The sequence below is a fragment of the Artibeus jamaicensis genome, unplaced genomic scaffold (genome assembly GCF_021234435.1).
Source record: "Artibeus jamaicensis isolate MK-2021 breed Jamaican fruit bat unplaced genomic scaffold, CSHL_Jam_final scaffold_474, whole genome shotgun sequence".
Classification (NCBI taxonomy): Eukaryota; Metazoa; Chordata; class Mammalia; order Chiroptera; family Phyllostomidae; genus Artibeus; species Artibeus jamaicensis.
In genome coordinates, this window is record NW_026522046.1 from 10409430 (window position 1) to 10425212 (window position 15783).

The window sequence follows — 15783 nt, forward strand, 5'->3', positions numbered from 1 at the left end:
CTCTAGTAGGTTTATTTCAAGTACTTTTTATTAACTAATCTCAGTACAAGATACATAAACATGAAAAAAAGGGAAAGTAGGTACCAAAATATAAAATGAACAGGGGAAGAGTTAAGAATTCAGTGACTACTGACTATGTGACTCTGTTGGCATACGTGTTCCTTTTCTGTACTGTCTCCGAATTTAAGTTATTTTAAACCTAGATTTGAGGTTTCACTTTTAATTTATTTTAACATTTAAAAACCTGTTAATTTAATATTAGATGTATCTTATTCTATAAAATATTTTCTCAAATCTTTTTTTTAACCTCCCCTGAGGACACCCTTATTGATTTTAGAGAGAGGGAAAAGGAAGGAGTGAGGGAGTGAGAGGAACACTGATGTGAGAAACATCTATCAGTTACCTCCTGTGTGTGCACCCGACTGGAACCTGACTGCAACCCAGGCATGTGCCTTGGCTGGGAGCTGAACCCACTACCTTTCTGTTCATGGGACGATGCTCCATCCAACTGAGCCACACCAGCCAGGGCTCTTAAATTCTTAATTAGTTTTTTTTCTAGTAAGGAACTTGAGACTTTTTGTCATTCTGAATGCCAAGGTAAGATTTTTTTCCTTTATTTTGTGGTGTTTTAATCCATGCATTAAAGTGAAACTAAATATACCATTAATCAACATTAATCCAGCAAATTTAACTTTGTTTAAAGTAGAATAAAGTCTTTAAAAATATTTCAGCTCTCATTCTTGTAGAAAATTCAATTTTGAATTTTACCACTTATTTAATGTTCAGGAGAAAAGGTTGAGGAGAAATTCATCACTGGCACAATATACTTTTAGCATGGAAGACTTTTCTAGACAAACAAAAACTATAGTATATAAGTATATATATTTATACATATATTTAAAAAGTAATATACAGCTAAAAAACTTAATTGGAAAATAATTTGACTTACTTTAAATGCCAAAAGAAAAAGTGCCCAATCCTTTGATTAGTCAATGCTTTTTTGAGTAAAAATCTCACAAGCAGATTATCCAAATACTGTTCATATTTTAGGACCTATGTGTTTAAAAACAAACAAAAACAACTCTGCATAAATCAGAATCAGTTTTTGCACAGCTGAATTTAAAAACAATTTGTTTAAAAAGAAAATAGATATTACTGCTAATGAAACTGACTTTTAAAACCGAGTGAACAAACAAAATAAAGACAGAATCACAGACAGGCTGACAGCTCTGGAGGCGGGGCTTGGAGGGACTGGGGTAGACGGAGGGGTTCAGGAAAAAAGAAATAAAAAGAGGAAGAACTCATGGACAGGGACAGCGTTTGGTGATTGTCGGGGCAGGGGGTGACAGAGGCAGGTCAGGAAAGATAAATGGTAATGAGAAAACAATAAAAATTTAAAAAAATTTGTTAAAGCATAAAAGCAATGAATACTGTAGGTTTTGGAAGTTGCATGAATTTAGAATACATTATTTTTCTATTTTATGCTATTTTACCTGTACTAGCTGAATTAGGTACTGAGAAAGTTTGTCATCTGTTAAATATTTTTCCAGGCATCGAACAGCAAAACCTCGAACCATAGGATCTGGGTAGTTGCAGTCCAGAAGCTCCATAGCTTGTTCGGGTTTGATTGGAGGCCAATCTTTTACTAAACAGTACATCTGTGTATAAAGCAAAGAGAGTTGTGAATGAACCTTCTAAGACATTGTCTTACTTTCTTATTTTAAAATTAGTTTAGATAAAGGCCTCCCCCTCCATGAATTCAGTGCTTAAAATGTCCAATTCTAATTAATTTTATTAGTGGAGGTAGTGTGAATGGTATTTTCCTCTACTATATTACCATTATTAATTAATTTAATACAGTCTATTCCATCTCTTATGTATGCAGACTTTCTGAGAAAACAGTTTGAGCAACATACCTATTCTGTGCAATAGTTATCCAGTAATCTCAAAAATGTGTTTACCTGAGCTACTTCATCTCTAGAATTCCATTTCACAGACAGAAGCAATTTGGGTAGAATTTCAGGGATAGTTACACAATAGTGTCTGTGTGGAAAAGAAAACAAAATAAAAAACATTCTTGCATGTTATTCAAAAGGCCTAGATGTTTAAATTTTCACTATGCATCTTTAAGAAGTTCTAAACACTTTAAAAACTATTTACAATTACTAGCCTTCCTTAAAATCAAAAGAAATCAGTGTTTACCATTTTGCTGCATATATATGTACATACATACTTAGATACAGTTATAATGGCAAGGAAAGTAAAAGAAAAATTGAAAACGGAAGACAGGTACTTAGGAAAAATCATGAATTTATTTTATAACACTCTTGTTGTAGCTTCTTTTTTTCACTCACTAGGCAACTTGAACCACAAGAAGAGTCACTACTTCTATTGTGGTCACTGGAAAGAATTTCTGTTTTAATGAACTTTCTGTAGAAATAGAGTACAATTGCTTTATTTAAATAAAACTTGCTACGTAGTTGGATAATCTCTTCGTAAATAAAAATAAGACATTACACTATTAGTTTGAGAAAGTGTAAAAGAAAAAGGAAAATGGAGGGAACTCCTAAAAAATGAAATATCTAGACCAATTAAATTGATCTAAAATAACAGGCTATTTTGGGGGATCTTGAATTTTATTAAAAAACAAAAATAAAAACCAAGTCCTAAAAAAGTCTTATCAACTTAGAATTTAACAAAAAGCCTTCAAGGTACAAAGTTAGTACCCATGCAGAATGATTTTGTAGAAATATTAATCTTATCCCCAGCTTTAAAAAATATATCATTTATACTACAAAGTAATGTAAATTATGCTTTATTTAACTTTACTAGGTATGGTAGAAAAAAAATGGCAAGATCAGCCAAAGTCAATTCTTTCTTTTCTTCTATAACATAAAGAAGAAACAGAGACTCTTCATCTTGACACTTACCTGTGGCTCCATAGAAAATCTTTCTCTTGCTCAGTGATTTCAGAGAGAGGATCTCGGGTACAAATTGCTCGGAGCTGTTCTTTATCATTTTCCCTTAATTCGTTGTCTCTGGCTAGTCTGGTACTCTGTAAAATACAGTAATATTTTATATGATTTTCTTTGCTGATTTTTTCACCCAGGATTCAGGAGTAATCTACACAAAAAAACTGTCAATAAACTTTATGATGCTTATTAACTGTTGTGAAACAGTTTACTATTCCTATTTCAAGATTTTATTTTAGGGATAGAGAAAAAACAAGACAGGATTTATGGCACAAATCCCATAATTGATTTGGTTAACATTACCACCAACCACAGAACAGTAACTGCCAAAGTTAGTCAGGGCTAAGATGATTAGAATACTAGGGGTAGTAGTGAATGATTTCCTTCTTTTGCTGATGAGCACCCTTCTTAGTGTTTTAACCCACCAGCTAATGTTTTTGGAATAAGAAAACATAAAATAGAACTTCTGGCCAAGATAGAAGCATAGGTTCTATCAGAAGGGAGGGGAATGGGGGAAAAAAGGTACAGGGAATAGAAGCATAAATGGTAAATAAAAATAGACAGAGGGAGGTTAAGAATAGTATAGGAAATGGGCAAGCCAAAGAACTTATATGCATGGCCCAGGGACATGAACTAAGGCAGAGGACTGCTGGTGAGAAGGAATGCAAGGTAGAGGAATAAAGGGGAGGAAAAAAATGGGGCAACTGTAGTAACACAATCAATAAAATATATTTAAAACAATAAAATATAAGAGTAAAATAATAAAATTAAAATGTAAATTCTTTCATAATTTTTGCCTAAATACATACTTATAGTCAGTTAACACATTCAAATTATTAAAAAGTAAAAATAAATAAGAGAAAAAAAGGAAAAGTAATACCTCCACTAAAACCATGTACATTGCATGTTTGGAAACTAAAAAGAAATATAACTTTTGGTATAATTCCAAGATTTCAAACAATACATTTATTCCCTTTAAATATAGCTACATAATGAATAATTATGAATTCATATTAATGTATTATAAGAAACAATTATATATCCCTGAGAAAGGGTTACACATATTCCAAATGGCTAAAAACGAAAGTGAATATCCATGCTCCCAGGTTTTTATACATTTAAACACTGTTAATTTATCTAACAGCATCAAGAAATATTACTGGCACATATTCATTAAACAAATATTTAGTAAAACATTTATTGTGTATTTTGTCTTGTTCTTACTTTTGGGAGCTATAAAACTGTAAAAAAAACACCTGTACTAACCATGTGCCCACTATAATGGAAAGTTTAATAAACATGTAAGAAAAATACTGGAGGGTTGACTTAAATACTATGGGTGATCTAAAAGAGAATGTCTGAGCGACTACTTTAGACTAGGTGTTCACAAATGGCCTCTGAGAATATAATTTCTGATCCAAATGGCAAGGAAGAGCCATCCACAGAAAGGTCCGGAAAAACTACTGCAGATGGAGGTGGTGCCTCATGGGGCACAACGAAAGTGCCTCACGGGGAGGATGAGTTTGTGGGAAGGCCAGTGAGCCTGAAGCCCAGTAGATGAGGGAGTGGAATGATAGGATCCCTGTTCAAAGCATGTAAAATGTGTAGGTCAGGGTAAAAGGTTTGGATTTTATTTTCAGTGGAAGTTATTTAAACAATGAGTTGTGATTTGATTTACATTCAATAAATATTATACTGGGTGCTGTGTAGAAGGAGGGAGACCAGTCAAGAGGCTACAGAAATAGTTCAGGTGAGAGATAATAAATGTTTAACCTTCAATTTATCAGGAAAAGTAGTCATTACCATTTACTGTCTGGGTCCATGGCCTCTTAATTCTTTTATATCATTTACTTAGTTTTGTTTATATATTTAATATAGAATAATTACAGAATAAAGTGATAATTAAAAATAATTATATTATGTCTTGATAAGAATTTAAACACAGTAAAACCAAGGTTGCCATCCAAAATAAGCAATATCCTTTGAATGCAATTAACTGCTTGCTCATCAACTGTCATGCATGAGCCTGGAACATGCCTATCTTGTAAACCAAGGGTGTCAAATTCATTTTCACTGGGGCCACATCAGCCTTGCGGTTGCCATCAAAGGGCTGAAGGAATTTTAGGACTGTATAAATGTAACTATTCCTTAACTGTTATGGAGTTGAAATTACATTTGGCCCTTTGAACGCAACTGCGAGGCTGATGTGGGCCCCGATGAAAATGAGTTTGACATTCCTGTTGTAAATACTGACCCTGGATTTTAAATGCATATCTAAGAAATTGTAGCTTATCATTGCTTCTGGTTCTTCCTATACCTGTAAGTCAAAACGAAGTATTTTTGAAAACTTTGATTCCTCATAATATTGTTAGAATGGCATCTTCTTTACCAATGTATTTGTAAATTTCTATTTACAAACAGAAATTTGCCATGTTGTTTGTAAATATTTCATTTTTACACTTACAAATACCAATCAGAATAATGAAGCCAGGGAATTTCTTAATTTCTACATCACCTTTTTCCTTCCAGTTATATCTATAACTAATTGGACAGGAAAATGTAATGGGAATGCTTATAAGTATTTCAACCCCAATTTAAAAACTAAGGAATTCCTGTTCAGTTATAATGGAATGGTTATAAGTAAGATGCTCAATATTTATTAAACAATGACATTAGGTAGGTTATTTATATTCTTTAAGCCTGCTTCCTCACTAGCGAAATAAGGATTATAATAGTACCTACCTTCAGAGAGATGGCTTTTAAAGTTAAATGAGATAGCATGTGAAAAATGATTGGTATGGCATTTGGTACACAGTAAGCACTTGACAGATGTTAGCAATTGTTATCAAATTAAACTTACAGAAAAATAGCTTCATTTTTCAAGAAAACCTCTTCTCAATATCCAAAAAGTTAACTGTACTTTAGTATCTGACAAAACCCAGCAATTTTACATTTATTTCTACTTAGAATACCTTTTATATATTTTTGAAAGTGCATAGACAGGAAGGGTAAGGGTTATTATTATTACTGAGTTTATGAAAGGTACTGGCGAACTCCTCATTGAAAGTCCTAAGTGCTGGACTGCCCTGGCTGCTGTTGTTATTGTACCCAGGAATGTATAAAACACAGTAGGCATATTTCAGTACCTTCTGGACCCATATTTCACTGGTTGGTCTATTTATAACTTATAACCAGGCCCAAGAAAAAGTAATAAATTTGAATATTAAAAAAACAGATAACAAAAACCAAAAATATCTTATTCTCTTAGCAATGACACCTTTGCCCTTGAAAAAAAAGTGAGAGTTAACGATCCTTAAACCCAGTTATACTACGGTTCAAATGTTATGGCCAAGATCAGTAGGTCAAAATTTAAATTCTATTTTATATACACTGTTTTCTAGGGAATCTGGGCTACAATGGTGAAGCAATTTCCTCTGTTTCCAAGCTTACCTAACAGTACATTTATATTTTGGTTCAACTTTAAGATTACTATTTCTGAGAAGCCTTTTTGAATCCAATATAAGCCTTCCTCTCCTATTCCTCAGTCAGTCATTCTTACTGTACTATTGTTTTTTCCTTCGTGGCATTTACCATGATCTATAATCTTATATTTTCCTTTTACCTGTTTAACGTCTATGTTCACGATTAGATCGCATACTCAACGGAGGTCTCTTTAGGTCACAACTTTAGTATCTGCTACATATCATACAATCCATACATACATAGAGTTGGCATTCGATAAATGTTTGTAAATGAAGGCAGGCTAGAGCTGTGAAAAACTAAGAGGCAGAGCTGCAGTAAAAATACTAGCACACAGAAAACTTTATTATATTGCATTATTCCCAGAGCCTATATTAGCTGTGCCAGTGTAACTAAAAACATACAAAGCCCTTTCCATACAAAGAGTGTGTACGCAAATCCATTGATTATGACTGATACTTAAGAAAACTCCAGTGATTTTCCTTACCAGTCCTGCATGGGAATAACTAAATCCTGCTTCTCGGGACACAGACCAATTGGCATGCTCTTCAATCACTGACATATCTGGAAACTTGACCACACTGCTGAACCAGTCAAACTCCAACTCTAAGCATGGAGTTTCCTAAGAGATGGAGGAGAAGTTATTACATATACTGTGCTTGACTGTCATAAAAAAGGAAAAAATTCTAATTTATAATAATAAAAAGCTTACTTTATTTGGATTTGATCCAGTAACACCAATAGGATTCAGCAAATCTTCTAATCCATGAGGTACTGGCCAAAGATTCAAAGCCATTTTTCCAGATACCAGAGTATCTGTGTAATCAAACAAGTTTATATTTCCCCATGCCAATGGACAGTGTTCCTTCAAACAAACAAACAAACAGAAAAATATTCACTACTCTGTGGATTAAATTATTAAACACCTTTCAAAAACACTTTCCTTCCCCAGGAAGCAGAATTTAACAACTATCTTCATAATTATGTCTATAATAAACCATATTATTTTTGTCAAAGTATAACTTGCTTTCTTTTTTCCCATTTGAAATCACATGTCTTTTCTCTAATCGTTACTAGGAAATACGAACCAAAGGAAGCAAGACAGATATATGCATTTAGTCACTTAACAGATATTTGTATGTAGTCACTTTGCATGTTCAAAAAATTGTATCAGTCTGATCTCTGGACATAATTATCATAAATAAATTTTGGAAGCTCTTTCAAAGTATTCTTCTGTAATACATTTATTTATTTAAAAATTTAAAATATTTATTTTAGATAAAAATAATATCCATTTCTTGATAAAAATTCAATAAGCAGCATAATTTGGAGTTTCTAAAGGTGAACTGCTTCTTCTAAAACACTTTACCTCTTTAGCACCCTTTCGACCTTTAACAGAACAAATGGAAAGGCAAAGTCGAGCAGCACGAGGAAGATCAGGAATGTATATATCGTAATTCAGCCATTCATTCCACCTATGTAAAATTTTAAAAAAAGGAATTTACCAAAAAAGCATTTATCTAGATATAGAAATGACTCCTACAACCCATCAAAAAATACATAAGCAAAACAAACAGGGATGTGATTTGAATGGAAGACATTTCACAACATCATATCCAAATGGCCAATAAACATGGAAAAGTAGTCAAATCATTTGTTATCCGCAAAATGCAAAATAAAATATCATGGAGCTATCACTATACAAGAGATTGTCTAAAACTATAAACACTGATGACTCCAAGGGGTGGTCAGAATGTGTAGTAACAGGAAATCTCACATACTGCTATAGTAGAGGTGTAATTTATACAACCAATATGGAAAGCTAATCTACTAAAGGTGACCTATGACTCAGCTCCACCTCTTGGTATAAAATCAAAGAAACACATGCATTTATGCATGGACTATTAATAGATTATTATTTTTTAAAAAGATTTCATTTATTTATCTTTAGAGAGGAAGGGAAGGAGAGAAGGAGAGAAATATCGATGTATGCTTGCCTCTCCTGAGTCCCCTGCTGGGCACTGGCCTGCAACCCAGGCATGTGCCCTGACTGACAATCAAACGGCAATCGTGTGGTTTGCAGGCCCGCGCTCAATTCACTGAGCTACACCAGCCAGGGCAAGAGATTATTTACAATATCCCAAAACTGCAAACTAAATGTCTAACAGTAAAATTGATAAACTATGGTATATTTATATAATTGAATATACAGTAAACATATCTGTAAAGAACCAACTTTTTTCAAAAAGATTATAGCAATGGTTAAAAGTATGAACTCAGAAGTCACATACCTAGAATAGAATCTTGTTTCTACTATGTTATTACATGTGTGACCCTTACTGTGTTCTCGTCTTGGAAATGTGATAAACAGTACCTACTCTCATAAAGTTGTGCAGAGTAAATCAGATAACAGAAGTAAATCAATTGGAAGAGTAATAAGCACATGGAAAAAACTCAAGTGCTACAGATTGATTTCGAAAACTGTTCAAATGACTTTTTCAAAATTCTATTTTTGATTATAAATAAAATAAGAATCAGAAAGATAGTATAAAAATTCTATTTTTAATTAGCCAAACTAAGGCATAAAAGTTTTTCAGTAAAATAAGTTCTCTTTATTCTAGTCTCTTTGCTTGATTATGAATGAAGTTAAATACATGTGTGTGCATATTCTATTTAAATACGAGAAGATGTTTAAAATGGCGGAACTTAGCAACAAGCAAGGAGAAGAAATACTTTGAGATTTGATAAGTCCAGAGTAACTGTACTTAGGTTTCTTTTTTTTAAAAGTACTTCTAAATCTTTAGACTTGCTTAGAGTGAATGGGAAATATTCTCCACATTTTCTAAGAGAGCTGTAACCTGAGTATGTAGTTGTTTCTAATACTACGTGAATAAAGCATGCTTCTTCTTCTCAAGCACACACACATCCCAATTAAATTCTTTATTATTAGGCAATAGTTTTATATATAGTCCAAATTGTTTCTGGTTTGGGAGATAAATGGTAACATTTATGAAGAAATCATAAAGTAATTTAGCATACGGGAAGTACAGATTTGGAACAATCAATCTTAGCATGAATTTTTAAAATCTTTTCTAATAACTTAGTTTTCTTTTGTCTCTAATTTTTTTGGTAAATACATAAAAGTTTAAAAATTTACTTAAATATTCGTACTACTACCATAGAGATTTTATCTTTTAGACTTGAGAACTTTAAGATAATCAAATATAAGTGTTTTAAATAGCTTCTTTTAATTCAATAAAATTTTGACATTTAACTCATATCATTAAATAAATTTACCTTTTACTTTTATAAAGTTTGCTTACTTTTTGGTTTTTAAACAACTAGAATAAATGTACCCAATATCATTTTGGGTTTTTTGCTTGGGGCTTGTTAAACTTTTTAGATTGCTGGTTTGATAGTTTTCATCAGATTTAAAAATTTTTGGCTATTCTTTACTCAAATAGTGTTTTGTTGTTCCTTGCACAACCACACCCTCAACCTGTGACAGTCGGGCAGCATGAATGGGAAATAAAGTTAATTAAGTTTTGTGGTTCTAACAAAAATTTTAAAAGATCTTGGGGTTGTTTGTTGCCACAGCATAAGTTCTAACTTGAATGACATACTTTCTAACCTAATGGTTCAAGTAGGGGGAGACACTATTTCCCTTCCTCCAGCTAGAGAAGGTGGCCATCTCATTGAACTTTTATCTAGATTCTAGAACAGTGGCCATCTCTGGCAACTTAAGTACAAGATCGAGACTTTTTTTTGACTCTCCTAGAATTCAGTCTAAATTCATTATGAAATTTACTTCTGGATGATTTACTAGTTAGCTTGACTGTACTCCACAAAATCCATCTTTAATCTTTAATGCTGATTTTTCTTAAAATATTACTATTATATTCAGGGGTACACTCTTATCCCAAATGATTCTACAGCGAGGCAAGGAAATGGCCGGATGGCAAGCTGTTGAATAATACTTCCTCCTACTTCATCATTATATCTAAGCAGTAATAATTTAAAACGTTTCCAAGAACTCTCCCTCTTCCTAAGAAATTGATGTACTTGAATGTCATATCTAGGAACTCTTGGGAATAATGTGCAGAAAACAGCCTTAGAGTAGTCTGGCTCTGGAGTTGTTTGCCAAATCTCAGTTCTTCTTGGTGTAAATGATAATGGAGATAAGAAAAGAACAAAATGCTAGGTTTATGAATCAAACGTGGGGCAACCATCAGTACAAAACTGTAACCACAGTTTATTCTCTCCTCCATAGGTTGGGAAGAGAGAATCAGAAAAACCCTACAGATAAAATTTTACAGAGAATCAATAATGATCCTGTAATTTGACAGAGAGTCCTTATGTTCTATTTGTAAATGCCTGGTAATTTATATGACTTGTATAAAACTAATTATATAAACTATACTACTTTTATTAATTACATTGCTAAGTACTAATATGACTTTTGAAGATAGAAATCCATATACTTCCTTACCTGGGATTGGAACAGGGTACTCTCTGAGTGTTCACATTATCACACAAGGGTTCTCCTCCATGGTAGATACCTGTTCGAACATAGATCTAAAACAAAAAGAAATTTAAAAAAAATGAAAGAAAGAAGTATGTGGAGATAAATATATACAAATATACACATATATCAAATACATACACACATGCCATATAACAGTGTGGGCAAAATTAGGTTTACAGTTGGTTGTATGGAAAATAATGTAATAATTAATAAATAATAATACAAGAATAAACTGTGTTTCACATACAACTGTAAACCTACTTTTGTCCCACACTGTACATACTAGACAGAAATAACATTGAACAATATTAAAATAGTGTAACTGATATAAATAAGAGAATCCATTAGAAGTTTCTGTTCAGATGTAGCTTTTTGGTTCTCTTTTTCTTAAATATGTAATAAGTTATACTGATGCAGATTCTCCATCAAGATTTGTTGCTGTTTTCAGGGAAATATCAGACTAATAAAAATCAATATAGGCTCAATATTAGGGCAACTATGGGATTCAGAGTTTTTCATAGTTTAGAAAATAGGTACATATACTAAATATTACTTAATACTATTAGAAGTCAGAATATGATACATATATTAATATTTCTGTGACAAAACACAGGAATATTTATAGTAGTGGAATAAATAAAAATATTAAAAACATTTCTTCAGGTTGGGTCAGGTTTTGCTGCAAAATAAATTCTGTAAAACTTTTGGTTTTAAGTGCTTAGAATTATGAACACTTAGAACTATTAGGATATTAGCATCAGTGATATTAGAATTACAGAAAAAGGACAATAAGCTGTGTAATAGCTGAGGTGGATGGGTGGTTTTCTAGCCATCTGAAAACATACTGCAGGTAAACAGTTAATTATTTAGGTCAATAAAAAGTTTATGTAACTGGGGTGGTGGGCTGGGATGGGAGTAAAAGACAGAAAACTGTACCTGAACAACAATTAAAATAAGTAAATTAAAAAAAATGTTTATGTAAAGTAATAAGCATCAAATGGCTTTACCTTGTCAATGTCTCGAATATTTACATTTACATAGGTTGCACAAAGAATTTTTATTCTGAGTGCACTATTTATAACCCAGAGGGATTTTGTAGAAGTTTCTCCATTCATATAGGGTGTAGCGGTGGAGATACGTCTGGAATAAGATGGCATTGTAAAAGAGTCCATTGGCAGTTGCGAGTAAAGGCTTTCCTTAGCCATCAGCATCAAATTGGGCATCCTCCCAAGCATTATACAGCTTCTTATATACTGTAAAAGATTAAGAGAGAAGCCTTTTAACAAGGTTTTTTATTTTAAAAGCAACATGTAAGAAAGACTATGAGAGAATTTACACACTAATACACAAAGGTGATAGAAAATTATAGATTATATTTCTTAGCAGATGCTATATTTAACATTTAAAATACTAACATTTGGGAGTTAGGTTACTGTGCAGGATCAAGCAAGCACCTATTAAAATATAAATTATATTAAAATAGTCAGCTTTTAACACTATAATTGTACCCTTAGTTATCAAGAAAAACAAACAAAATAAAAGCAAGAATCATAGGATACTCATTATGAAAACACTGTACTGTTAAAGGAAAAGCAACATCATTTAGTGAGCTTCTATCATTTTATTATTGTATTTTTTTGGACCATAAGACACACCTAGATTTTAGAAGAGAAAAACAGGAAAAAAAATTTGAAGGAAAAAATGTGGTAAAATATTTAATAAAATAAACAACATGATATTTCACCAATATAAATGTAAACAGAACTCAACAGCAGCATTAACAACCAAATGGGGGGGGTAATTCTTATAGTTCAAAAAATATGATACATCATTTCCATGACAAAACAAGGGTTGCTGTCCTCTTGTTCTTGTGTAACAGTATTTCTTGAGAAACATTTGTTAAAAATGAAAACAAAACAAAAAAACCACAGAGGAGACTGATAAAAATAGAGAATATATTTTAAAAATATATTAAAACACAATGGTTTGAACCATGAAGTGGTACTTAGGATAGAAATTTCTAATATAAATGTTACTGTTCATATTATAATAGCCTATTTTCTTACCCATATGTCTACCAGACTGGAAGCAACCTGAAGGCCAGAACTATAGCTTGCTTGGTAATGTAAATTAGTATTTTGTATATGCTTGGTACAAGTATGGTTCCTTCTTATAGGTATGTATTTATTTATATTTTATTGACTATGCTATTATAGTTGTCCCTTTTTCTTCTCCCCTTTATTCCTCTCAGCCCTGTAGCTGCCTCCCACCAGCATTCTCATGTCCATGGGTTGTATATATAAATTCTTTGGCTTGTCCATTTCCTATATTGTTCTTAACCTCCCCGTCTACCTCTCCATAACCTACCATTTATGGTTTTTATTCCCTATACCTTTTCCCCCATTTTCCCCCATTCCCCTCCCCGCTGATAACCCCCCATATGATCTCCATTTCTGTGATTCTGTTCCTGTTCTCGTTGTTTGCTTAGTTTTTGTTTTTGTAGGGTCCATTGTTGATAGTTGTGACTTTGTTGTCATTTTACTGTTCATATTTTTGTTCATCTTCTTAGATAAGTCCCATTAACATTTCATTTAATAAGGGCTTGGTGATGATGGACTCCTTCAACTTGACCTTATCTGGAAGTACTCTATCTGCCCTTCCACTCTAATAGATAGTTTTGTTGGGTAGAGTAATCTTGGATGTAGGTCCCTGCTTTTCATGACTTGGAATACTTCTTTCCAGCCCCTTCTTGCCTGCAGGGTTACTCTTGAGAAATCAGCTGCTAGTCTTATGGGAACTACTTTGTAGTTAAATCTCTTCTTTTCTCTTGCTGCTTTTAAGATTCTCTCCTTCTCTTTATTTATTTTTATTTTTTAATATTAAATTTTATTTAGTTACTTTTCAAGTACATTTTTTTTTATCTATTTCTCCCATCCCACCCCACCCCCCCGCCCGGTCTCCCCCCTCCCTCCCATTCCCCCCCGCCCCCGCCAGTCCTCATCTCTGTGTCTTTCATACTTGTTCCTCAAAATCCCTCCCTCTTTTTCCCCTTAAGTTCCCTTCCCTCTCCCCTCTGGTCGCTGCCCACTTGTTCTCTATTTCAGCGTCTTTGTTTTTATTCTGTTTGCTTGTTTGTTTTATTCTTTAGCTTCCTGTCAAAGGTGAGATCATATGGTATTTGTCCTTCAATGCCTGGCCTATTTCACTCAGCATAATGCTTTCCAGTTCCATCCATGTTGTTGCAAAAGGTAGTAGCTCCTTCTTTCTCTCTGCTGCATAGAATTACATTGTGTATATGTACCACAATCTTGGCTAATGTAATTATGATGTGCATTGGTGTGTGCTTCCTTGGTTTCAACTTCTTTGGGACTCTGAGCTTCCTGGACTTTCTAGAAGTCTATTTCCTTTGCCAGACTGAAGAAGTCCTCCTTCATTATTTGTTCAAGTAAGTTTTCCATTTCTTGGTCTTCCTCTTTTCCTCTGGCACCCCTATGATTCAGTTGTTGGAACATTTAAAGTTGTGCCAGAGGTCCCTAAGCCTCTCCTCATTTTTTTAAAAGATTTTATTTATTTATCTTTAGAGGGGAAGAGGGGAAGGAGAGAGGGAGAGAAACATCAATGTATGGTTGCCTTTTGTGTGCTCCCTGCTGAGAACTGGCCTGCAACCCAGGCATGTGCCCTGACTGGGAATCGAACCGTGATCGTGTGGTTCACAGGCCCGCGCTCAATCCACTGAGCTACACCAGCCAGGGCCTTCTCATTTTTGGGGGAATTCTTCTTTCTTCATTGTGTTCTGGTTGAATGCTTATTTCTTTCTTCTGCTCCAAATCACTGACTTGAGTCCTGTTTTCCTTCCCTTCACTGTTGGTTCCCTGTATATTTTCCTTTATTTCACTCTGCATGGCTTTCACTTCTTCCTCTATTTTGCAACCATACTCAACCATTTCTGTGAGCATCCTGATGACCAGTGTTTTTGAACTCTGCATCAGATAGGCTGGCTATCTTTTCAATGCTTAGTTGTATTTTTTTCTGGAGCTTTGATCTGGTCTTTCATTTGGCCATATTTTTTTTTTTTTTGTCTTAGAGCACCTGTTATGTATAAGGGGCAGAGGCTTAGATATTCTCCAGGGTGGAACAACCCATGTCACTGTGTTGTGGCACTGTATGTGGGGGAGGGCTCTGAGAGGGGACAATGCTGCCTGCTTGGCTCTTGGCCAGCTTTCAGTCACTTGCCCTGTTACCCACAAGCAAATTGGGTCCTTTTAGTGCTGATTCCTGGATCAGTGGATTTGTCTAAATTCTAAGACCCTGTGAGTCTCTCCAATGAACTCTCATGTGGATATGGGAGTTTCTCCTGCCACTGCAACCCTCACAGGTTTTTACAGACAGAGGTTTTTGAGGCTTTATTTCTCTGAACTAGAACCCTGGATTGTCTTGCTCCTCAGTTGTTCCTCCCAGTTTACCCTTACATGAATGTAGGCCTGCGTGTGTCCTCTCTGACACTCCTACCAGTCTGAATGACTGTTGGTTCTTTAACTCCTTGGTTGCTGGACTTCCAGACAGTTTGATTTTTTTTTTTTTTTTGCAGTTCTAGTTATTTTTTAAAAATTTGTGGTTGTCCTCCTTTTGGGTGTGCGAGTAGGCAAAGTATATCTACCTATCTCCAAAGTATATCTCCATCTTGGCCAGAAGTTCCTAATAGATATTGTTTTTAATGTATAGTAGTAGTAATAGCATATCTTATTTAATAGTAAATCATTAATTTTTTTGAAATGTTTAATTACTGGTAGTGTCATTGTCTGGGAG

At 33.8% G+C, this 15783-nt stretch overlaps 1 protein-coding gene across 3 annotated transcripts in view; it reads right to left on the reverse strand.

Annotated features, from left to right (window-relative positions):
- The window catches only part of PIK3CA (phosphatidylinositol-4,5-bisphosphate 3-kinase catalytic subunit alpha), an 87565-nt gene that overhangs the window by 16012 nt on the left and 55770 nt on the right, over positions 1-15783 (reverse strand). For all 3 annotated transcript variants that reach the window (XM_037136911.2, XM_037136912.2, XM_037136913.2), the window contains 9 exons: positions 11985-12230; positions 10942-11027; positions 7822-7927; positions 7165-7317; positions 6940-7074; positions 2931-3055; positions 1962-2043; positions 1494-1658; positions 950-1053 (listed from right to left, as the gene is read on the reverse strand). In XM_037136911.2, the coding sequence (XP_036992806.1) occupies positions 950-1053; positions 1494-1658; positions 1962-2043; positions 2931-3055; positions 6940-7074; positions 7165-7317; positions 7822-7927; positions 10942-11027; positions 11985-12230 (1202 nt within the window). The remainder of the gene's footprint in view (positions 1-949; positions 1054-1493; positions 1659-1961; positions 2044-2930; positions 3056-6939; positions 7075-7164; positions 7318-7821; positions 7928-10941; positions 11028-11984; positions 12231-15783) is intronic.